This window comes from Cariama cristata, unplaced genomic scaffold (genome assembly GCF_000690535.1).
Source record: "Cariama cristata isolate BGI_N322 unplaced genomic scaffold, ASM69053v1 scaffold6075, whole genome shotgun sequence".
Lineage (NCBI taxonomy): Eukaryota > Metazoa > Chordata > Aves > Cariamiformes > Cariamidae > Cariama > Cariama cristata.
This window is the reverse complement of record NW_009618050.1, coordinates 3,686-30,076: the sequence shown is the minus strand read 5'-3', so window position 1 is coordinate 30,076 and position 26,391 is coordinate 3,686. Positions and strand designations below refer to the sequence as shown.

General features: G+C 40.2%; 1 protein-coding gene across 1 annotated transcript in view; it reads right to left on the bottom strand.

Annotated features, from left to right (window-relative positions):
• The window catches only part of LOC104162062 (corticotropin-releasing factor receptor 2), a gene marked incomplete at its 5' end in the record, with an annotated part of 43,971 nt that extends 18,027 nt beyond the window's left edge, over positions 1-25,944 (bottom strand). The window contains 4 exons of the mRNA XM_009700708.1: positions 2,580-2,665; positions 15,189-15,261; positions 22,224-22,284; positions 25,791-25,944. Coding sequence (XP_009699010.1) covers positions 2,580-2,665; positions 15,189-15,261; positions 22,224-22,284; positions 25,791-25,944 — 374 coding nt within the window. The remainder of the gene's footprint in view (positions 1-2,579; positions 2,666-15,188; positions 15,262-22,223; positions 22,285-25,790) is intronic.
• Between the last annotated feature and the right edge of the window lie 447 nt (positions 25,945-26,391).

The following is a 26,391-nucleotide window of genomic DNA, read 5'->3' as shown; positions in this document are numbered from 1 at the left end:
GATAGCAGTGGAAGCCTATATTTGCACAATGGCCAAATAATTTGAACTTTTTCCCAGGAGGACATCCAGGCTATTCAGCCTGCCTGCACAGGAACAGTCCCAAGGCTTCTGACCAGCTTATTGTGTAACCCAAGATGGGGGCTCCTAGGAGCCTCAGGCAATGAAGAACACAAGTTTCTTAAGGCTTGTGACAGGACATTTAAGAGGGAGCCCATGCGATCCCATGTCCGAAAGCCTGGCCAGAGTTTAGCAGAGGAGCATGGGAAGAGTGACAGCCTCCACTTTGGGTTGTGAATCCACAGGTGAGTTTGGTGGTTAACACTTTCTGACCAGTGCCTGGCCACTTGGAGACATGTGTTCTGCGAAAGCATTTGCCTTTGAATCCTGCTGTTCGGCTCCATACCCTGAATTCCAGGGGACAAATGGAAACCTTTTCTATATCCCTCCCTTTCTCTTTTCTTCTTCCTCCAAACAGCAACACCTGCACACCCAACACAATTGCTTGGGGCTGCCTTATAAATAACAAACAAGCAGACAGTGCACGATGAAGCATAAGTGATTATTAACAGAATTATTAGGGGCTAATCTTTATTATTGTTGCTATAATAGTGTTTTGGGATGTCAGTTGCAGAACAGCACTCTGTGCTAGATACTGTACAAACACAGAATATTGCAATATTGCCAAATCTGTATAAGTCTCTGTATAATGCCATAACAGGTAAATAAAGACAGGCAGGTAGGCAGGCAGGGGAGTACAAAAACATTGCCAGTGTCAAGACAGAGTGACAGTCTTAACAAAGTAGCTGCCACATCACTTACTACTTGCTTAACAAATGTTTGGACTACTCAGCTTTAGAGCAGCAAGGCTTGCCCCAGGCTTTTCTGGAATTATAAGGGTTTCTAGTTAGACCATGAAAAAGAAAATTCCCTCACAGAGCTTGTAGCAAGGATAAGATCACTGTCATCTGTTCAAGGACAAAGGCAGTTGTTAACTTTAGATTGCCTCAGAATCCAGTATCTCTAATGCTCTCTGCAAACTGCGGCATGGAGAAAAATGTACTGAGATCTGAATCGGTGTTTTTTCATTCTAGTTTTAGTTTTATGGCATGAGGTTTGAGTATGAAAAAGGGGTATTTTTCCCTTCATTTCTCAGGAAATGTGCAGAGAAGAGTCTGAACAAGAAAATCAGACCACTGTGTTAACTTCATGTTTGTCCCCAAACCCCAGACATGAGTAAAGGGAAGGAATCAGGCAAAACAATAAAACTCCATTACTGCAGCAGAACTACCTCCAAAGTCAAGAGCAGGCTGATTTAAGGACATCAAGATTCAAGCCTCAGCTTGATACACTGAGATTTTATCTAGAAACGATTTAAAGGATTATGATCAATCTTACTCCACAAAACCTGCGCTATTTCCCAGGGTAAGGACCTGTCTGTTCATAAATGCTCCAAACATCTTGCAAGATACCCCAAATGGTAAGACAGGAAGGGCACTCAGCATCTCCTGCTCTCTAAGAATTTGCTTTTAGACTGTTTTGGCTGATCTACGTCCACACTGCTGCCAGAAGGGGCCAGGCCACCTTCCTTCTGCTGCCCTGGGCTAAACGTTCCCATCTTCTCCTTTCTGCCATACTGCCGCTTGTGAGGTTGCACAGTCAGCCGGTTCACGGAACTGATCCACCTGAGAACCCACACCATATCAAGGTAATGATTAGTTGAGGATCAGCTCCGTGATGCAATCCACTGAGTGGTTACAATAATGGTGGTACCAGCTGAAGGGAAGGGGCACAATCACCCTTCATTCCCATACCCTACACTTTAAAAAGAACATTAAACCCTACTGTAAATACCTGTATGCACACAGTAATCATCAGCAATGATACTGCCATTGATTACAGATATGATTTGAGTGTTTTGGCCCAGGCTCTGTTCTTCTTTTGCTTCTGGCTCTGCTAGGATATTCGCATGAACAAGGATCTTAATATGGATATGCACATGATTTATTGGGAAGTCTTGATATCGTATTGTTCTGCATCTACAAAGTTAGAGACTGGGACAGAGAACCAACCTAGTAGGGACTGAACAGTTTTTCACTGATTCTCTAGATTAGCTGAATGAATGGTCTAGTCATCAGTGAAAGGAGTTACGATATATTTATATAATATATATGCTTGCGTACATATAGAAATTTATAAAGTTCCTATCCTCACCTGAAATCGAATCCTTCAGATTTCATTGAAAGGGGGAAATTTCACGTGTGCGTTGGGGCATATGCAAGCCTGAAGGAGGTGAAGAGGCTGGTGGCTGTGGCGGTGCACGTGTCTCTGTGCCTGTAAGCCTAGACTGTTTGCATTGTTTGGATATTGAAATGGAGTGGACAGAAAAAAAGCAGGCACGCTTTTACAGATAGCCTGCGAAAATCATTACTGTGTACCTAACTGTATGAGCTCAAGGGGCAAGACAGACACCCTCTGAGACCAACAGTGGCATCTGGAAAGATAAAGATGGGACAAGGAGAGGGCAGGCAAGGCAGTTCTTTGTTAACACCAGCAACAGCAAGAAGCGCCAGTTGACTTACCTGTACTGTATTGTTTCTGAAGTGGTTGAAGCTCTCAGCTTTGTCATTAAAATCCTAACTATGTTAAATAGAAATACAAAATTTATCTGGAAAAGAAGGAAGAGAGAGATAAAAATAAGACCAGTGAGTCAAATAATGGCTTAAAGGCACATTTTGCAGTTCCAGTCTGATTGAAAACAGCCTCTTGGTTTTACCATTGACTGCAACAGATTCAGAAGTTTGCTAGAAAGATCAGATTATGCAGTAAATATCCAACAGCTATTAATGTTTTCAAAACAGCAATGAAAATGGAGTACAAAAATAAAGGTCTCAGCAAGGAACTTATTTTTACTCCCTTTTACTCCATTCCTGGGTGCCACGGTGAGATTTGTTTGGCTGTCTGCATCTGTCTCTGGCTGAGCTCATCCCACGCTCCCTGCACAGAGTATTTGGTGGCATCGCGCTGTGTTGATATAGCAGGCGTTTGAAACCATCCTCTCATTCCACAGCAGGCTGTAATGGTTAGGTAGGGCTCCCCAGACCCAAAATACAAGGCTGCATTGCAGAGATCTCAACGTGAGCTAGACACACTGGACTCCCTTTGTATTCAGTGTACCGTATTTGGTGAAGGCTACACATTGCAGCCACCCAAGCACAGACCACAGTAACGCTTGAGGTACTCTGGCACAGCTAAGGCCTATGGTGGCACTGGTACGTGTGACACAGGGCTGGTGAGAGACCACAACTGTCTACAGCAGCAACAGGAAGGTAGATACGTTGGTGCTTACTTTTAACAAGCTGTCCAGGTATCAGAGGAAAACCTGCTAGGAACATTATTTCTGTATTATTTTCCAGGAGAGAGGAACACTGAGGCCAGAACAGGGGCATCGGCCACTCACCCTGAGTCCTCTTCCTAGTTCTTGCACTGAATATCTTTCATATCCTTAGTCTTTTGGCCAGTGTTCAAGCCTGTGGGTCTGAAGACAGACACTAAAATCCACCTGAGGACGTACTCAGTAATCTCAAGTCTGCATTTCAGAGTGACTGTCCCCTCGCCTCCTCCATTAATGTTCGTAGTCACGTACTTGTCAACAAGGTGGACAGTCTTGCAAACATCTTACTGTTATACTGTTTTCCTTCTATCTTTCTCCCAAAGTTCTTTGCTGTACCATCTTTCAAACGCTGGAGAGGATGCTTTAGGTCTCACATCTGCAATAAAACTTAGTAGTCTTGTAGCCAGCCCTAAGGCTGAGCCAAGTACCACCAGCTCCTTTAATAACTGATGAAGAAAAATAGCTATTTTTACATTATAGTTCCTCCTGTTTATTTGAAATGTTTCCTTCAGCATGAGATGACTCTCCTCACTTTGAAGTGCCTCTTTATGTGACTTGCACAGACAGACCTGTTGGGAGGGCACATATTATAGGGCTGTATTACAGGGTTGCATTTGGTTGCCTGAACACACTCATTGAGAGTCGTTTCTGGTGCCATGGTGTATCTTGCCTGACCTCAAACTACTTCTTCGAATGGCATAGGCTTTCCAGAGGATCTGTATCCTCTCTGCCAGACCCATGTGGGGCTGACAGAGCATCTGAAAAGGTACTATGCACCTACGTTTAGGCAAAAAGATCTCTCCTCTGAGTTAGATTAAATAAATCCTGATAGTCTTAACATTTCCCAATGGAACAGCTGTGAATACAAAGTCACACTGATTTTTGGAAAAGCATGAAGGAACAGGAGACAACTTTTTTGGCTAATGGTTGGCTGCCTTAACCCATTTGGCACTTTGGTGCTCTAGTCCTAACTGTCATTTACAGAAAATCTGTCCCACTGTTCACCCAAGGCTCCAGAAACACTGATCTCAAATTCTACCTTACCTAAGTGCAGAAAAAAACTCAGACCCGGGAATTTTATTTCCTGTTCTGATCCTCATAATGGCAGCAAACCTGGATCCAAACTCCTCTGGATTCTTAGGGAGGATCAAAAGTTTAAACTGGTCCAAACTCCAGACCTCACATTTACTCACACAATTACACGTTGTTAACATTTAATAAATGAATTTAAAATGCTCGTCAAAGCCCTGGTAGTCACCCAAAGACACCCAGTCATCTGATCACCATGCATATCCTGATGTGTAAAGAAAATATGTGAGGGCAAACGCTCAATGACATTGCCCAAGTACAAAGTCCTAGCTTTCAGTAACAGGTAACTCTGAGGACTTTTTGAGACAGGCAGTAGGAATTTATCTCTGTGCCTCAATGAGCTTTTCCTCCCTGAATGGGGGTCTAATCCATTAACTCAATTTCCTCTTGGTTTCATCTTTACAGCACCTAGTGTCAGTGAGTTCTACACTTCAGCAGTTCATGAGGAGGAAGGAGGAAAATTTGAAAAGAAAATAAATTTGCCTGAAAAGCAGAGACAGAGGGCGGAAAAAAGCAACATCAAAATTTGGTTTGTCTTTCCCTGCAAATTAGAGTCTTTTTTTTTTTTTTAAAAGGGCTGGTAAATGGGACAGGGGGAAGTAGATCATCCTGGGCTGGCTGGAAGGTACTGGAAAAATGAGTCATTATGTATCAGCTCAAGAGATGATGGCTGGGATGCAAAGAAGATCATCAAGTCAGGAGAATCCTATGGCCTTTTTTATGCATAAAGTAAGGTTAGAAAAATCCTTCATTTCTCATTCTGGTTTTAGAATATATGAATAATGTATGCAGCTCTTTCAAGGCTTGGTTTTCCACTTTCTCATAGGGCTACTTTCCACAGTTGTTGCTGCACCAGGACAGGACACGAATGCAGCTTTTGGCATGTTATGCACAAAGCTCCTGTTACTGGCTTCATCCCACAGGATTCTTAAGGAAAAAGAATAACTCATTCTTCCCCATTTTAGATTAGCTACCTAAGAGAGAAAAGTGAAGTGACTTGGCCTTGTCTATAAAGTGATTCCATCACACAGTGAGGATAAGAAGAGTAAAAGCATAAGGAGCTGAGCTGGATTGGCATAATTTCATTCTGAATTACTTCTAGGCAGCTGGTTATCCCAGGCTCTATTTATATTCAGTGGAGAGAAACAGGCACTTTTCAACAGTCGTTCACTTGACGTATTTTAAATAAGTGTTTATGGATAAATAGTGCTTGGACTTGAACCAGCTGCCCACATAAATCACCCAGTGATCTTCAGATTGTCCAACGGTATCCCATCTGAGCTTCAACTGAATGAATGTGACAGTATCTACTGAGGATCTGTGACATTACATTATATGAAAGCTTCAAAAATGTTTTGAGGCACCAACATCAAGAGTTCCCTTTTGTCCCTATTAAGGTTTCTCTGGGAGATCTTTAAGACTTGGATAAGATAACCACTCAAAGGCAGAGCTTAGCAAGCAAAACATTCCAAGGCAAAAGATGCAAATATGGTAACATCAAAATACTTGTTTCTAGTTTTGCCTACTACAAACACATTTCTGTGTGTTCAATTTTAACAATTTCTTTTAAAAGAACACTCCTTCATTTCAGAAAGACATTTGGCTCAGTAGGACCTTTTAGCAGCACTCAAAGAGGTCTCATCTGAAGATCAATTTTCACCACATAATTAAATGAATTTTTATTGTCCATTTGTCCACACTGGGCCTGATATCACAGCTTATAGGGATGATAGCTTGAGTTTGTTCAGGGCAGAAGATGCAATCTGGAAATCAAACAGGGAACAGGCTGCTGCACAAAGCCTGCAAAAGCTGAAGTCTTTGAAATGAAAACGGAGGTATTTTCTCAGCTGGAGAGAATCCATACAGTTCTAGTGACTACCAGATTGATTCTGATTTACAGGCAAAGAAGATGAAGCCTCTGGTGTTTGTTCTTTAAATATATATATAGTAGCATTTAAAAGGAAGAAAGATCTTGCTACTGCAAAGTGAGTTTTCCTAGAAAAGAGCCTCTGTACTGTATCTAGCAAAGCACACAATTATTTGCCAAGGACTTTCTCGTTATTATTGGAGCTCTGTGTCAACAAATTAATTTCTCCCAGAACTGGGCAGCTCTAACAAAACCCACACATCAGTTCCATAAATGGAGACTGATGAATGGACATTTAAGATAAGTAATGATGACAGGCAGTGCATCCTTTTTATTTATATTTAAGCTCACTTGATATTTTTATTCATTTCTGTTTATACATGTTTTCTGCTTCACAATGGAAAATAGAACTTAGGATTTTTTCACTTGATATTTATTGACAGATAAAATGAATCCAAAGGTGAGGTCTTGAAGACAGAACAAAACAGCTTATTTCTCTTACTTTTATTTATGATGTGCTAAGAATATCCTCATTTCCGGAACAAAACCTTCTCCAGCTACTGATGGGAAAGAAGCAGTTTTCATATCTTGCCAGGGCTTTGAAAGTTTAGCGTTTCCATTTCTAAATTGAGATGAAAATTCAGAGCCCCAAAATGGAGTTATAAGCCAGTGATCCAAAAAGCATTTGGACCATCTGTTTTGGCACTGATCAATTATATATAATCTGAACATACAAACCCAGAAGCTCTTTTGAACCAAAAGAAACTTCTCAGTGAAAGACTTTGGTCATAAAAATTTTCTTTCATAAAAACCAAACTCCATTTGAGAGGAAATTAATCTCCCTTAGTGAGATAAAATAGCCAAAATATTCTAAGATGCACAAAAGAGGGAATGCTGACTGTGAAGGCTTCTTTGCAGTTTTCCTTAAACTCAGGAGTTTAAATGGGAAGTCATTAAGTTCTTTTCCTTCTCTTTTGAGAGTTTAATGGGCAACTAGCATTTATTTTGCTCATTTCTCCCTGGCTTCTTATTTTGTGCTTCACAGAAATCTTGTACTTCTGTGCTTCCTGGAATATTTGCTCCTCTTCACTCCCAGGAAATGTAAATATTATTCTATTTAGACTTTGCACTTTTATGCAATGTGGTATAATCCGCCCCAGGATTAAGTACACCAAATTGGCTTCAGAGCAGTCATTTAACTGGAGCATTATATACTGTCATCCTGACCTCAAATGAATAGTCTACCAGTTTATTAATGCCTCATTTTAAATGTTCTATCATACTGTCCTGACATGCTTCTCAGACAGGGCCTTTTATCATAAAAGTTTCCCTTTCAAAGGTCACAGGTGCCACAATCACTCCTTTTGGCATACAGCAAAGTGCTGGAAAATGCTATCTGATCAGGAATAATGAGATGCAGTTAAGAAGAGTGAGGCATAATGCGGTGGATGTTCACAATCAGGGAAACTGTGGAAGAGACTTCCTAGAGCAGCAATGAAAGATCAACTCTCCAGGCAAGCAGAGCAGGACTCTACACATCCTGAAGATTGTATGAGATGGAGTCGTGTTTTGGTAAGGAAGGTAAAGAGCAGTAAATGAACAGACATCTTCCTTAACTAATGTCTGTGTTACACATCAGCACACAGACTCTTGCCTTTGCCCACACTGTCACCTAAATCCAAGTCCAAACACAACTCCAGTCCTACTTGAGATCACACCGTTTCCTCACTAGATCCCTGCATCATGCCTGAGCATGTCCACAACCTCTTTTCCAATCTTATAATCTCATCTGTGATCCTCTTACTGTTGTGCTGGTCCTTCTGTCTCTCCTGAAACATTTTGTACTCAAAGAAGAGCTTTGTTAAAGAAACACACTGCAGGTCACTCCTTAGCCAAGTCAACTACCATGGGATCTCTAGTTACCTGTGACTCAACAGGGCTTCTCTCCAGCTATTTCACCTGACAAGCCAGGAACACATCGAATGTTGCAACACCAGTAAACACATACCCTTGCAAAAAGAACAATGGCACACAGAGAGTTCTTGCTGGAGTGAAGTGATAGCCCCTCGACAACTAACTCACCACACCAGCACATTGAAAACTACCAAGATGATATGACAGACTAAAACATGGGCATACTGCTGTGAATAGTCCACCTGGCAGTTCCTCAGGCTGGGCAGGTTCCAGTTGCCATGTGTTGACAGTAAGAACCACAAGAGAAGATTCAAGAAAGAGTCTTCCTCCAAAGAGGAACCATCCAGCAACTTGCTGATGAAATGTGATTTCTTACCTGGAAAGTATTCTGAGTAAGATTTGACAGGATTATTTTTGGAGAAAGTTTTCTGGGCAACTGTTGCTGGTCATATGAGTTTCTTATTGGCTGTGGAACATCCTACAAACAGAATTTATAGAAAGAAAGAAACATTGTAGGAATGTCCATGGTATTGGATACCTTGTTTGACACTATTAACTCCACAGCTACAAAATGTAAACAGGAAGACAAGAAATAGCAATGATGGCAGAATTGGAGATAAATTCTGGATGGACTGTAATCAAATTAGCATATTATCTTTATCCTATGTGTAGCTATGACAGCATGCTTGCAAACCAGCAAAAATTATGATAAATGCCTGGTAAGAAAAACTCAGGGATGTCAACAGTTTGCAGGTCATGAACCTGGTAGCAGTGGTAGCAACCTTAGTAGCAGTGGAAAAATGAGGAATCTGCAGAGAGAAAGAAATTTTAAAAAATCAATAGGAAAACTAAATTAATCAGCAAATTGGTGGTTGAGAAAAAACATAAGCCAGTCAGATAGGAAGGAGAAGGGAAAATGAAAAAATCTATCAATAATAATAATAAAAATTTCTCAGTCTCTGAACAGAACAATGCAGAAGTGGAAGCATAAGTGTGAAGAGAATCAGCAGAAACTAAGAAAATATTCAGAGAAGCAATTATATAAGCAAGGAAGATGCTTGCACAGAACTGGGGAATGTTTTTCAGAAAAAAATACAAACTAAATGAATATAGATACATACATAGGTGCAATGCTTCTATATATAAAATGACAAGTGAGCAAACCTTTATGATTTTTTTAGAAGATCAAAAGAAAGGAACTTTAGAAATGTAGACTGCAACATTTTGAGTGGAGCATTACAGTCAAGCAAAAGTGAAGATCAAGATTAAGATGCACTACAAATTTTATCTATTAGATAATATCAGAAAGGGACGGATTCCATAAATATAGGTTAAGTTGCTTAATAAACCTAGTACCTGCAATACTTTTAAAGACCTATTGGAAAAAGATGTATGTAACAGGATGGCAGAAAGAGAGCTCTGCTCTTCACAAGGGTAAATGCCTATGTGGTGTTAGGATAATCATGCAAAAGTAGAGTGCAGCACATTTCAAGAAAAAAATTAATATGTGAACACTGTACAGTACCATTACACTGATAAACTAGGACCTGGGATGGGAAGAATTATTGAGTCGAGTCCTATAGCTATTGTACACAGTTGTATTGAAACATCCTTTGCACAAGTGGGAAATATTAAATAAATTTTTACTACTCCTTCTATTGGAAGACAGCTAATGAAGGCTACTTCTACGAATGCTAGAAGTCTTGTTAATTTAGCTTAAATATATTAATGGTCACTTATGACAATTTCCTTTTTGTCAATAATACTAACAAGCTTAAGTACCTTCACTCTTCTCTGTGACGTACTTATAAAAAACACCGTATCTTTCCACAGTCTTGGTTTTGAAAAACTAAACAAACTCAGATATTTACTGAAACTTTCTCCATGACATCGTCTTCCAGAACATCAGCCAGTGATTGATATATATATGATATTGCTATATCCCATAACCTGAAGCTAGGCTGGAACTAGACAAATTCTTTGCAAGCACTATAAAGAAAAGCATTTGTAGAAATAAGGTGTAAAGGGGAAGAATTACATGGTTTGTGAAGTCCTCTAAAAGAATCAGCATGGGGACAAAGGAGATCCAGCAGATAAGTCTACTCAGGTTTCTAAAAGAAATTCAAATTTGTTTCTCCAAAGGGTCCTATAGAAATTTGGGTGTTAGAGGTTTGGAGGGAAGAGAATTATGCATAGAAATACAAGAAAGAAAGGGTAGGAATATATATATATTTTCTGTTTTCTCAATGGAGAGAGGCTACTGGTAGATCTGTACTGTTTTACATAGACCTTAGTGATCTATAAAAGGGAATGAAGAACAGGTTGACAGAGTTTTAGTGACACTAAGCTACTAAGGATAGCAAAATAAAGGCTGATTGCAAAGAGCTGTACAGAGACTCACAATACCAAGTGACCAGGCAACAACATGGCACATGGAATCACATGATATAAAGGTAACACAATCTTAACTTTACACGAAGAGTTACGAGCTCTGGGTATTTTCATTCACAAAAGAAATGTTGGAATTACATTAGCTAGCTCCCTGAAAACTTCATCACAGTTCCCAGTGGTACTCAAGAAAGGAAACAAAAAATGTCTGGAAGTACTGAGAAAGAAAAAGAAAATAAAACAGACAACAGGATGCTGCTATAAAAATCCATTTGTGTAGTCAGACCTTGAGTACTGCAGGAAGCTTTGACCTTGTCACCACAAAAATGCTACGTCATTAATGATTAGCACATCATAAAGACCACTTCAGTACCCGTGTCAGTTGTCTCCTGAGCAAAATTCCACATTGCAATAAGGATGAGCCCATCTTCTTAAGGACACTTAACTCTTCTACAGCACTTGTCATCCAAGGATCTCAAAGTATTTTACAAAGGAAGACAAATATCATTAAGATTGCTTTATATCTGGGGAAACTGAGCAGCAATCTAATTTGTTCAAAAGTAAATAGCTGATGAAGGCAGAGATGGAAGTGAACTCCAGGTCTTCCTATCAATCAGCTCATACACTCACTTATGCCAGCAGTTAATTGATCATGGTGAATTATTTTCAACGAAACCCAAAAAGCAGAGGTTAGAAAACTGTTCAGTTCTCAAGCACAAGTAAAACAGATCTATTAAAACTGAATGTAAGGTTTGAAAAAAACTAAATATTTCATCTGCCTGTTTGAAAAACTGAAAGTTTAATGCAACTTTAGGTCTGAGAAATATTGCAGAGCAGTTAATATCTGGAGTCAGTTTACAACAGTAGTTACTCAGAAAAAAAGCAGCTCAGTTAACTGACTCCAGTGCCTATTTTCTGAGGTTCATCCTCTGATCTTGCTGTGTTTTCATGGTTCACCAGTTCTTTGACAGGGATTAGTTTTAAAATTCCACATAAGAAACATAGTTTTCTTGATAAAATAAGGTTGAAATTCAGTTCCCTGGCATGTATTTCCAGCCCTTTGCCCCTTCTTCGCCTTCAGAGAGGGATGTATGATTAAAACTTGGTTATGCTACTCTGAGGAAAGATACCAAAATTTTAAAAAAAATCCCACATTTTGAAGAAAAAATACCCAACAGAGTGTATTTTTCTAGTGCTATCAGAAATTCAATTTTAAAGCATCCAATGTACTGAAAGGTTAGATTTCTCCTGGTATATGTTCAAGCCAAAATCCATTCAGGAATTAAACCAAGAAGGATGATTACCTACATTTTCTCCCTCACACTTTTTGTCAATAAAAATAACAGGTTTCTCACCCAATATTCAGGATCAGCATTTATATCCAGTTACTTTCGTCTCTGAAATTGTCTCTGAAATGGTCTCTGAAATTGTTTCCCTATTCTCAGCCCAAGTCAATGTTTAACTTTCTTCTAAAGACAAGTAGGAAAGCAATCAAACAAATGTCTCTACTGCAGTGTTCAAAGTTTCTGTACCCTGAGATATAAGAGAGAATAATATGGTTTAAAGATGAACTTGAGGACTGCTACCATGATCAAAGGGCTTTATTTTTGGCCGATCTTTATTTCCCAGTGAGGCTTAGAACTCCTGCATGACCTGTTTCTTTGTGCTATGCTATCTTCTACTGCAGCAGTTCAATGCATAGAGGCAAGAAAATGAAAAATCAAAATCAGTGGAAATAATTTTTGACAGATAAAATCCTCCTGTCTTTTAAAGAGACTCGGCATCTTTAGAAGCAGGTTTTATCCCTCTGGAACTAAGAATATTTACCAACAAGGGCACTCCAATTATATTGCCACTGGCTGGTGTAATGATGTCTCTTGAACAGATAATGATGCTACCTTTGTCTAACAGGTAACCAAAACTGAGCTGAGCTGAACACTCTGCCCTTCGCTCATAACTAACTGAAGTAGGTGAAACCAACTGAGCGCTTACATGTGGACAAGAACTGTAATTTGATGGAGTTTTTAGACTTTTAATTTTTCGTATGAGCCCTCTCTTGGAAATAACATTAATTTCTTCTAGTAACATTCATGTCTCTCTATCTTTCCAGCAGTACACTGGGCTAGCTCTCTCACAGAATTGTCCTGTATGTTCTATCATAAAACATGAACTTCAGTCGAACATTTCAATTCTTCATTAGTTCAAATCCAACTCATAGTTGTGACTAAAAGAGGTCACAGAGTTGTACTATTTTTGAAATTTTTGTCTCTTCCATTTCTGGCAATCGTTGTCAAGTGGAGGGAAGAGGAAAGCAGCACCTTGTCCCCATCTCTGTTAAGGCCAAGGAATACCAAAATACTGGGGCGGTGATATTTGACTGTATTGCCCTGAGTACATGGCAGATGTCAAACTTCAGTGCTGTTAATCCAGCATTTCTTACGGGACCCATGAAAGGGTCAGTAACTTCAATAATAGTAAGTGATGCTTGAATCATTATGTACAATTTGATTTTATTTGCATAAGGATCAAAAAATGGGCCTGTCAAGTTGCTTTAACACACTATGGAGTTGTGTATTTTAATTATAAACACAAGATTCAACTGTCAGTTAAAAAAAAAGGCAGGGGGGCACATTTTGGCAATCAAGACTGTACCGTAACAGGAGTTTTCAGATTTGCCTTTTAGACTATATTTCCAGAGAGCTCTTTTCCTCACCCAGTAGTGCTTTATGATGGGAGCAACCATAAGGAGAGAAAAGGAAGGACTTGCCCTTATGTTACTTATTTAAATTGTATCAGCTGCTTTCCACCCCACAGTGCAATTACTGTTGCAATCTCATCAGTGCTTTAATTAGAGCTCAAGTGCAGGCCAATGTAGAAAGGTTTAATACATAATGTCAGTTCAGGGTAGTATAGTTTTTGGCTCATTTTAGAGGGGTCTCAAGGCTGCTCTAAATTAGAGGCAGGTACAATGACCTGTACATAAAGAGGCAGCCTCCAACTGTACCTCTGTTTTCTGTGCCTCTTTGGGGTTTTTAAACAGAAAGTGCTGTTCTGGGGAGAACAAAGCTATTTTCATGACTCTAAGCTACCTATGGTATCTGCCAGAGATGCTATCCAAGGATTTTACAGATCTTGTTGACTAAAAGGTTTATGGTAGATTCACAGAGTTCTAGGCAATGATGTGAAAACTAAGTGCTCCGAGTATTGCAAACCTGCTACCTTGTATTGTCTAAATAGGATTTGTTTGTGAGTTAGTCTCTATATCAGTGAGTCAATTTACTGGGAGGCTGTTTGTGGTTTTTGGATAGCTCCCTTGGGGACACACAATTATATTGTGTATATCACACCAATTGTATTTCTTTCCTTATATCACACCAATTGTATTTCTTTCCTTACAACATAAAGAAAAGAATTTTTACATAAAACCAGACTCCTACGACGTTTTTTTCTCTTTTCAGCTACGTACAATATGATGTGTTTGCTGCTGTGTAATCTTAACAATTAACACAGAAATTACCTCTCCTGATTTCAGGTTAGGAAACATTCAGACTAGTAGCTGGCTTCCTAGGCAACAGAGATGCTTTTTTCATGCTGAATCACACAAAAGGCACAACACTGACAAGGTGAGAGTGCAAGGCTTCTTAGGCTTGAAAAAGCTGGCAATGGCTGCCCATTCTGGAGCATTTGCATCTTCTCCATGGGTGTTGGAGTGGCATGAGGGACAGCTATACCAAGTCTTGCTTCCCTAAGAGAGGGAACCCCACTGAGCCCTGTGAATTCTCTGTTAGGACATCTGCCTTCTTCCCAGGTAGCTTTTACCGCAAAGCAGTGGAAGAGTAGAATCGGGTTTTTTCAGCATTGTCCTTTCTAATAGCATTGATCTTTTCCATCCACACCCAGTAATTTCTGGGAAAGCATCACTGCACTTCAGTTGAAGGTTCAAAATGGTTTATGAATAAGCTTCCTTCTTCCTCCGCCTACAGTTCGTTGGCACAGGAGACAGAGTGTTGGGTAAACAGATAAACAGCCTGTTAGCTGTAGGCGGCACTGAAAAAGGAACTTAACAACAGGAAAGCTAACAAACAAATACCCAGTAATGATGGGGATGTAGAAGATGTAGATGACTGTATGAGGAAATGCAATTCCTCACCATGATTACTACATTTTTCTAATCAATGTGCATGACAGAATTGCCCTAGTTCTCAAGAGCCTCAAGTGGATGAGCAGATATTGCAACGTACCTCCTGTTTTTGAATATTTTTCCTTCCTGTATCTGAAATCATTGTACAAAGGAAGGCAAACAGCATTACAGAGAGAGGAGGAAAGAATGGCGTATGGTCAAGGAAACAGCCAAAACCAGATCACTGCAATTCTGACTTGCAGTGTTAGCTTCTGTGGCAACTTCAGAGAACAGCTGAAGACATTTGACCTTGTTTGTGTTTTACTTTACATAAAAGTAGATGTGGAATATCTCAGATGCCTATCAAATTATCCCCCAATGGAAGGTGGCAGTGTCCTTCCACCCACATACATGCTTACCAGAAGAACAAGAATCACTGGCCCTTGATATATGTAGTCAATATATTTCCCTGGCTCTTTTCCAAACCAGCATCTGTAAGAAACAAAACAAATAACAAAATCATTTATAAAGGGGAATGCACCTTTTTTAGATTGTAATATCAAGGACACCATAGAGAGATGTTCCCTTCTTCTCCGAGTTGTTTAATAATATACACAACCAGTGAGTGATTAAGTTTTCTGCTACAAAGCCCCTGTTTGTTTAGACACCAATCTGAGACCCATTCTCCCCTCTCATTAGACCATTCATGTTCCCACTATGTTTTTGGCTACTGCCCATGTAAATATTTCCAAGAAATGTGAGAATCTGCTATAAGGAGGATGCAAAAGATGTGTCCTGCTGGGTCTGAAAAAGGGATGAAAAATATTCTGTGTAACGAGAAAAAAATCTGTTATCTATTGCAGTGCCCAAAGACACTTATATTCCATCAAGTAAGGGCTGTTACTTACAGCAAATATGTCTCAACTTGCATGGAAATGCTGTCTAAAGAAAGTACTGGATAAATAAGGAGTTCGTCCCACTGGCTTTGAACCAAGCTGGTGACCACCAAATCCGGTATACAGTAGAGACATCATTTGAAGCTAGCAAATACCTGATTCAACATCACCAAAGGGAAATCAACTTAGACTAAGTGAAACCACAGGCAAACTGAAGGGCCTTAGCAGAGAGCCTGGATGTGTTATGTGTGACTGAGTGCTGGCTTGACTTTCACTTCCACTGATTAGAAGTGTTTTTCTTCCTGCTGGGTTATACAACAGACTAAGCCTGTGATTTCACAGCAACCCATACTGACGTTCTCTTCCTTCTCTTAACTGAGAGTAATAAATCAGTTATATTTATTTCAGTAAATGAATCAGAAACTGGGCTTGGGTCTGGAGTTAATCATTTACACCGTTACATTTTCCTTGGTGCAGTTTTAGCCCAGATCAAACAATAGCCAACTCAGAAACTATTCCTCGGGAACAAATTTGGAGCTAGCATGAGCCAGAGGACATTCCCAATAGTCTACAAACTGCGGCTACCCTGATTTCGAGGCCAAGAGGGTTTAATAATACAAATGTGAACTACTCCATGCTATTTGGACTCCAGCCCCAGGAACAATTCCAGGCCCAGCTAATTTAATATTACAGATACAGCCACATGGTCTGGATCCTAGTTCCGCCAAGCAGAGACAATTTTGCTATCATAACGTTTTACAGTTTAGGTCACTGGAGCTCCAGATCCCTTAGGAAGTAGATTTTGGAGTTCAAGGGTCTGAGACTTTTCTTCCTGTTTGTGGATACCACAAAACAAGTCTGCATAGCAAAAATTATGCCTTCCCTGTGTTTGCCTTGTGACAAAAGATAAGCTTGGTGCCACTGGAGACATGAAAACAAGGGTAATTCCTGAGCCAAGGAGACCGGTGCAGATTTGCACTTTTACAAGCATGCAAGAAATAATACTTGTTGCCTCAAAGATGTTGCAGTCTGTAAGACATGACCTCATGAGTTCAAGGCAAATAAACTGAGATAAGGAAAGCTACGGTTCAGATGAATTCTTTTGAATCACATCATGCCCCCAAAGCCTTTCTCTAAAATGTGTTCCTTGCTAAAACAGCTAAAAAGCTGTCTTCCCGTTGCAGAATACTCTTACTGAACTGACTGTACGGAAATGTTGAGATATCCAGCAGGTATCTAGGCACACAATTCAGTATCACACAATTGTCTGCCTTTTCTTGATTCAGTTTCTACATCTTTTCAGTTCCAACTGAATGAGAGAGCTTTGATATTTTATAAATATAACATGTCTGTTATTCCCTGGTGCACTGACTGCAAATTACTGTAAATTGATAATTTTCCAAAGTTTGGAGATGAGAGCAAGACTTGGAATAAGGTACTTCCTCCAGCCAAGTTATCATTCAAGAAGAATCTCCAGGGCAGCCTTAAATGAATGAAACAGATTTTTTAATTTTTCTGTTATGGAGATGGAAAGATGTGAAGAAAAATTAATTACAAGATATACCAAAGCAGGAAACGCAACTCTCCAGAACTTGCAAAACCTACATTTGAGAGAGGTTTTTGAAGGGCATTTTGGGACATGTAATATATATTGTCTGAAACTCAAGAGAACCAAGACCTGTTAGAAGAGGAGTTGCTGGGAAGCTGGCTGTACTAGCAGAGGAATCTAGCTGAGGGATTAATAAGAAGCATATTGGGGCATGTGGCAGAACTTAGCAGGTTACAAAAAGTCAACAGAGAATTTGGAACAGAGCTGGCAGAGCACAAATGAGGTTCCAGGGCAAAGGCTGCTCATTGCTCTTTGGAATTTAAATATTGCTTAACAGTAAGACCATACTAAGAGCAAAATGCTGACATTTATTTTCTGAAGCCCAGTATTAGACCAAAGTTGCACTGAATGAAGCATCATGTACTTCACACTTTCACACAATTTGCAGAAACAAGGTTGTGGCCAAAGGTAGATTTCTATAACACAGGCATTTACAGGGAAACTTGGTGCTCCAAGTTTCTTTTGTAGTTAGTGGAGGAAAAAAAAATAGCTTTTCTAGGATGGTGTTCATCTCATTAGGCTATAAAACATATCTGTTACATTGTAATCTAAACATTTCTAATATACCCAGGAGAGAGGATGAGAGGACAGATATTTGCCAGTGACATTACATATGTCTGCATTTGATTAGCTATATTTCACATTTACAGTCTAACTGTTCAAACTGGGACCTTAGCTGAGATATTGCAAACTCTTCTGCCTGTCATCTTAACTCTTACTTTAAATCCAACATAAGCCATTATTTCTGCAATAAAATCGGCACTGCACATTTCTTTAAAACCAAAAAGAGAAACCCAAACCACTGAAATTGGGGTAATTGTAATTCCATCTGTGTGAAATAAAAGCCATTTTCTTTTCTTTTTCTTTTTTTTTTAACTCTGAAAGAATAAACAAACACTCCCTGAATATTGAAGAAGACAATTTAGGAAGATAGTTCTGATTAGACTTAGATATATAAACACATTTCTATTGAATAGCACTGATTAATATTCTTCATGGTTCTCTGATTGTTCTTTATATAACAAAAACTACCACTGGTTTTATCATTATTGTTAATTACATCTAGCTAATGTTCTTCCCCTTACCAACTGTCCATCAATGAAATTACTACAATAATTCTTAATCATTTATGTGGTTTCTTTATTGAGACTTAACAGTACTTTTTTCAGAGTTGTCAGATTTTGCTAAAGAACTGCTAAAGAACAGGATATTTGCCACAGTACCAATTATATTTGACTCACTATGCAGAACACAGCATCTGTAACTTTTTCAAAAATGAAAAAATTAAGAAGTTGGTTGAAGCATTTTCTTAACTTTCTTCCTGTGTTCTATTTTGAGCTTTTAAACTATTATGAGCTACATAACTTGAACCCCAGTTCAACCTCCAAACAACTTAAGTTACAGTTGAAATGCATACTCAGATAAAGAAGAGGAGTTTTCCATGTTGTCCTGAATTTTGGGCCATCCATTGGGATATCAAAACAGTCTTGGAAGCTGCAGGAGAGCACATGTTTTCTGCATGTGTCCAGTTTGCTAGGTTTGACCTCATGGGGGAATAACACGATTGCCCCAGTGGTCAAAGTAACAGCTAGGCTGACTGGGGAGAGCAGCCTGTTTTCACAGAACAGCTGAGGTTGGCAGTGACCTCTGGAGATTGTCCAGTTCACCCCTGGCCCAAAGCAGGGGCAGCTGAAGCAGGCTGCTCAGAGCTGTGACCAGTTGGCTTTTGAGTAGCTCCAAGGATAAAGACTACACAACTTCCCTGGGCAACCTCTTCCAGTGTTCTACCACCCTCACAGTAAAAAGGTGTTTCCTGATGTTCAGATGGAATTTCATGTGTTTCAGCTTGTGCCACTGCTTCTTGTGCTGTCAGTGGGCACCACTGAGACGTGTCTGGCTCCACCTTCTTCACACCCTCCTACAAGGTATTTATAAACATTCATAAGATCTCCCTGAGCCTTCTCCTCTCCAGGCTAAACACTCCCAACCCTCTCAGCCTCTCCTCACATGAGAGATGCTCCAGTATCCTGACAGCAATTATTTCTCAAAGCCAGGGCTTAGTTTTCTCTCATTTGTCTATATTTGCACACACTTACAGAATTCAAGTTAAAAGCATGATTTCTATATCATCCCAGCACAGAGAAAGGACTTTGTAAATGCCACAAAGTTTATTCTAAACTGTCCCAATGACTGACGAACTGCAGAGAAGAATAGACCACAAGTAAGTTAAATACACACATGTGCACACCTCACACATGTATCAGAGATGCATTCCTACACGTGCTTCAGTTTGACTGTTCAGCAGAATCTGCTCCTCTCCTCAGGCTGGGAGGCAGTGAGCAGGGGCTATCTGAACTATCACATGCTTTAATGCTTAAGAAGACGACCAAATATTTATGACAATTAACAGGCCCTCAACAAGTTATTCATCTCTTGTTTCGCTTCGGTTCATTTACTTTACTGAGTTTCCCCTGCATATGACATTACTACAAATGTGAAAGGCAGATTTCATTTAATAGCCTTTGCCTTACAGCTTAATGCCCTTATCACCTCCTCATTTACAAGAGCTCTGCCTGCCTGCCTAGGGGCATGTGCTAGATCAAAGGAATGGCACTGTTGAAGCATCCAGTCTTGATTTCTCAAGCAGAGTAAAGTACGTGAGTCTTGGCCCCACCGCTGACAATAAGCAAACACAACACTGAGGCTCCAGGCCATTACACCTCGCACTGTGGTGGGCAGAAGCCAAAAGGACTTTCTCAATGCATAATACATTTTGAGCAGCTATGATATGCAGTGGGGATGTGTCAGAATGTTTCACTCCAAGGCAAACACCAGCATTAAAGACGGAAAGGAGAAAACATCCCAAGACGTCAGGTTTAATTGTCTGGGTCTACCAAGAGTAACCTGGCACCTCCCTTATCAACTAGCATGTAAGACAAATGATGTAAATGAGTTAGAGTGTATGGGTTTGTCCATGATAGGGATTTAAAAGCACGAGCTCCATTTGATAATCCATGCAAGGCAGAGAGCCTGAGCCTAGAAACTCAACCGGAACAGCCTAGATACTCTGCATACCAAATAGGATAATTTTGTCTTTCTTGCCCTGCTGACTGCATTTTGTATCCCCCTATATTTTGTTGTGCAGGATCCGGGCCAGTCACACCTTCGCTGGTGAAAGGTAGCACACATACCTATATAAACATATAATGTCTTTCTTCATATCTATAATACATCAAGGTGACATTCTTTCACTTTCACTTTTCAGGTACACAATGATGGTGAAAGCAGGCGCTGGTACAGATGATGCAGTGATTTCTCTGTCTACCTATCTCGTGTGCAGTGTGATCAGAGATGTTGTGGCATGTTTCTGTCAGGGGTCCTACTTTCCATTATTTATTTTGAGAGTGATGAACAGCTTTCCAAAATGAGGTGTTCAGATCTTGGTGTTGAACTCACTCACAACAGGAATGTTTCATTGCCATTATTAAAGCATGTGACGTTTTGCCTCTCCAGGTTCCAAGACACAAGTTTTTAGTTATTTTTCTTTTGTGCTGTTTAAGTTGAAAGCCCTAGTTCTAGAGCTGAAAGTCCTACTTCAGCACAACAAGACAGTGGCCTTGCTGCCCTGGCTTGTGCAAGGTAAAAACTACAAGGAACCTGGCTATGAAGCAGACTCAGAATGTTGCAATCCTTTACCCATCCAGAAACAAGAAGATCTGTGAGCACAGAAATTAGGGAAATCTGCTGATCTGAGGTTATCTTCCAGGCCTGATTGACTCAGACACCCAAGGAACGAGTTCCAACTGAAGTTTTTATGGCCATTTTGAGATTACAGTATGAATTCTCTTGTATGATTACTATAGGCAGGGATGGAATCATACAAAACTTTGCCCTCTGTGAAGGGGTGTCTATCTGATTACCAATATGTGTAACTCCTGGGAATTAGGTTATCAGGTTCAAAGAGGCCATTAAAGATACAGAAGAGAGATTGGTCAAGGGTTCAAAAGTCTGTGGGGAGCAGAGAAGAGGAACTTAGTAGTGCATAACAGAATTCCTCTCATGCTTACAGCATAGATGGCCCAAATCTCAGCTAGTCATCCTATCCATCTTCCTTATAATCAGGAGAAATAGTGCATGTAAGTCTAATTCATCCAACCTACTTTGGACATCTCCTTCCAGATGAGGTGAAATGCACCCCAGACTGTATTTACTGTTTTGACTGATCACCGCTGATCATAACAGACCACAGATTAGTGCAGATGCAGACACCTACAAGGTAGACACTTACATTTAATCAGATGTGCTATAGACAGACAAACAGTGTGGTCATGTGAAAAACAGATTCATGAAGAAGAGAATTTTTTTAAGATTAGGGAAGGGAGCTGTAACAGACAATAGACATTGATCCAAACACTAGCTGAAAAATACAAGCTGAACTATATCTGACCAGTATCGATGTCTGGGGAAAAATTCCCAAACACAGGTGCCTCTTTATCTCCTATATTTTTCAATTTCATGCACTAACTGCTTCCAATTGGAAAACCCAGAAAGAGAAATGCAAAAATTCCAGCCATAAGGTTATTCTTGGCAGACTGTTAACTCAATTCTACACATCCAGAAGGCTAAATCCTTAAGCACTCAACTGCAGTTTTTACCAAGGTCTTACTCAAGCAAACCTCCCATTTAAGGAGATTAGCCTGACTGTAAATCATGTATAAAGCTACCAAATGAGAGCTTCATGGCTTGGACAAGGATATTTGGGAAGGGTATTTTGAGGAGCTGACTCAAGTAGTGCTCTGAAATTTGAGATGGTCTGGGTTTGAATGGAGGTGATTTCTTCTTTCCTCTTTCCTATCAATCAGTCTCATTTCTAAATTACCAGTTCAGCCCATAGGCATTTCTTAATTCACTTAGAGAGCCACATAAACACAAATGTTAACATCACTTACTGTTCATTTTCATAATATAGCTTGCCAATGGCCCAGGCAATGATGATTGGGCAAGGAATACCTGCAGGAGCAAGAAATCACGAGTTAATCACAACCCATGTACGTATGTATGGCACCAAAGTAGATTCAGATTTGTGTGAGGAGCATCTCGGTTAATGAACTGAAAGAGTCTAAATACAAGTGGTCCTAACTTGGTATCCTTGAGACATCACAATTGCTAAGACCTCTTTGCATATAAATAAAAATATAATATCAACAAGACAAAACTCTAGTACCAGTAAGAAAGGTTAATAAAATTATTAACAAATACACATATATACCTATATTTCTATATAAATGATCAGAACAATTTTGGCTGACTTAAAGGCAATTTTGGTCCCTTTTCATTTTCCTGCAGTTGATACGGCAAAATCTTAAAGACAGTACTTGGAGGCAGCTATTTATATTTTTATTTCCTAGGTTGCAAGAAGCTTGTAAGCTTATTGGGATCTTTGGATGAGGCACGTTTTCAAAATTTTCAACAATTTTTTGAGTTGAGTCTTCCCTATGAAACATATTTATGAGAAAGAATCTCTTGATATCTTGCAATATCAGAATTCGCTCATTTTTTGCCCTTTCTAAACAATACAGTTAACTTTATATAAATAATTCTGCTCCCTACAATGTGCAATGTGGTCTGTGTGTACATATGAGTTCTTATCGAGGCCACGCATTTGTTTTATAGGGTTTGCTTTCTCAGTCTTATCCAGAAGGTGCTACAGTAGTGCTCCTTGGGTGTTCAAGGTGTATTTGTCCACTTAATGTCCCAGCAGTGCCACATCTTCTGCTTGCCAGTTCTATTGTTATACCAGTCTCACATCCAGAGCCTTGCTCTTGTACTTTTTTTGTGTTAGCCCTTCAGCGTCCAGCTGGTTTGAGGGGGATTTGCTGGAGGAGGAAACTGGAAGTGAAGAAGAGTAAGTGCAGCTGGCCTTTTGACACAGACCTCCTGGGGAAAACAGGAACTTCTTCACCCAGGCATTCCCCAGGCAAAGACTGGATCCAGAGCCTTGCTCTTGTACTTTTTTTGTGTTAGCCCTTCAGCGTCCAGCTGGTTTGAGGGGGATTTGCTGGAGGAGGAAACTGGAAGTGAAGAAGAGTAAGTGCAGCTGGCCTTTTGACACAGACCTCCTGGGGAAAACAGGAACTTCACCCAGGCATTCCCCAGGCAGACTGGATTGATGTCAAAATTGGAGGAGGAAAGTTTCCCCTCTTCATTTCCCCTTTACCTTTAACTTTTCATCTCAGGCAGAAGCAAACAAGAAGACAAGCCTCTCCAGCTCCATCCCTCAGTCCAACCTCCAGGTTCATGTCCCTCTGCAATCACTGCTACTCTAAAGTGAATGCATGGGCACAGGCCCAAGTTTAGTGACCCTCACTAGTATCTGCTTCTTTCCCACTAGAAGCAACACGACTTAAACCCTCATGTAGGAGCCAGCATGGCCTTGTATCTAACACTGCCTTTTAACTTCCCATTTGTTGCCTCTTCTGTGGGAAACGGAGGCTTTAGAGATGAAGCAGCATGGAAAGAGAACCACAACACAGTAGGGATAGGACTGAAATGCTAAGTGGTCATCCTTAACCTCAGCAAGAAGTATACTGCAGCTCTGATCTCCTGCCCCACCACCCCAGAGGCTTTTGTGTCCTGCAAGTGATTGTGTTGTCTTCCATCTTGTTCACCACTGACTCACAGGATCTGGTGCATTTGTTTCCCCCGTGTTCTTGCCAGGCATGGATAGACAAAATGTAGCCATGTCCTTTCTCATAGAGGAAAACATTTTACTTTTCCTTGTGAAGTGAAGAACACGGATTTGAGAATGAGGATGGTAAAAGATTGTGTATGGGAAGGCAAAGCAGAGCCAGAAAGCACCCAAAAGGGTGAGAGGAAAGGTATATTCAGGTCACACAACTCCTACATTAGTAATCAGACACCCAGAGGGCTCTGAGAGAGGGAGGAAGGGAAAGTAATATGGACCAAATCAGTCAGGGGGTCTGTGAGAGCTGTGTGAGAAGCTGATTTTCCAGTTTCGTGAAACAATTGAAAAATATTGGAAAAAAAAAAATTGAATCAATTCCCCACATAAACATTTTATTTCTACTATAATTCCTCTTTCCTCCCATTTGATGTTGGATTGAATGATACATTTTGTTTTAAAGGCTGTTTCTGTGTTCAGAACTGCAATTCAATTACCTCTGCTCAATTCTGAGAAGAGAAGGCATTTCTGAACAAAATGTCATTCTACTTTCAGAAAGGAAAATATTTGCTACTTTTTTCCACCTTTCTTCTTTCGATAGAAAAGAACTGCCAAATTCACTGGTTCTGTTTGACCTCAGATTTGGCATTCACATGAATGAGCTGCCAGCATGGGGCTTGTCTTGCCAAAGCTCTGCTGGCGAAGTTCAATTCACGGATATGTTGGTTGGAAAGGACCTCTGAAGGTATCCACTCCAACCTCCTGCTCAAAGCAGAACTATCAACACTAGCCCACCTCAGCCAGGGCTTAGCCTTGCTGGACTTTCAATACCTCCAAGGTCAGAGAATCCAGAGTTTCTAAGTCATCCGTTCCAGTGTTGCATTACCTTTTGGTAAATTTTCTGTTTTCTTAATGTCCAGCTGGAACCTGCCAGTCTGCAATTTGTGGCCATTGCCCCTTCTTATAACTTCTGCTATTACCAAGAAGAATTTGGCTCCATCATCTTTGTAATTATCTTTCAAATCATTCTTGGTACCTAACAGATCCCTCCTTAGCTTCCTCTTTGCCAGATTAAACAAGCTCAGCTCCTTCAGTCTCACTTCACACGTCCTCTAGATCCCTGATCATATTGACAGCCTTCTACCGGATAATCTCCAGTTTTTCCACATCTTATGGACCAGCTTATGTTGATGCAGGAAGGGAAAAAGAGCAGTCTTTGCTCTGGCCCAGGCTGACACAGTAGAAGTGAGGTAACAGGGCATGCAATGAGCTATTTTTCTGTCTTTGAGTAGCCACAGGGATAGTACAAAGACGGCATGTGACTTCATTAAAGGCTGTTTGCTAGGAACAAATCCCTCAGCAGTCCAAAAGACAGCTGTAAGTTTGGACTGGCAGATAATTAGGCTTCTCTTCTAGTCAGCTCCTCACTTAGAAATGTCTCGAGTGGTCCACAGTGCATGGACAGTGCCTTTCCTCTTTCATGCCGAGTTGCACAGCAGTGTATAAGGGGTTGTGATCACCGTTCTGCCAATCGAAGTGAAAGGGACACGGTATGAACTGCTGCATTCCCAAAATGCTGAGCCTGGGAATTATTTTTCTTTCCTTAGCACCAGGTACCTGAGGATCTAAATGAAGAAAATAAATCCAGCAATAATCTATTAGTTTTATGTCATCACCACAGTGAAGAACTAAACTGGATCTCATGTTGCTCTGATGAAGTTAGGTTTGAATGTCAGATTTCAACACAGTGGGATTTTTAAGGTTTATTCTTGCTTCTGTTGTCATTATCACTTTAATGCCAGGTATCACCATCTTAAACACACAAGTCACTTACACCATCCTATGAAGAGAAAGACCCATTTCCGCAGCTTATCTGTGGAGTAAGTCATCACTATAGCGGTGTGTAAGTAGCAGCCTTCCACAAACATCCAGAAGAAGTTGGTCACCACAAAATAATTGTAGACAGTGGTAATACATCGACACCAGGGCTGGAAAGGAAATAGAAAAGGATATTTTAAAATCATAGTGAGAACATTTACAAGATTCTATATGTTGTTATTATTTTAAAAATCAATGGTAGAATTCATTCGTGGGATGCAGATTTATACCTGTGACTTGGAATCACAGTATCTTAGGTGCTGTTGGGAACTCACAGTTATGTCTGTGACTTTCTGCTGAGGCTTAGCTTTGACCACAACATGCAGGACCTCCCGTACCTGAGCGTGTCCAGAAAGTTAACGTGCCATAAGGCACATCCACACCAGCAGTCTGCAAGCAGTTTAAGAAGCAGCCGTGTGGAAAGAAGACAAGAGGAGGCAGGTCATTTGACTACAGATGATCTTTCAGAGGCACAGCCACAGCCTAAGGTTGTATCCAAAGACGACATAAGAAAGTAAGCATATCTTAGGCAGCATAAACCACCTGCTGAGCAATTC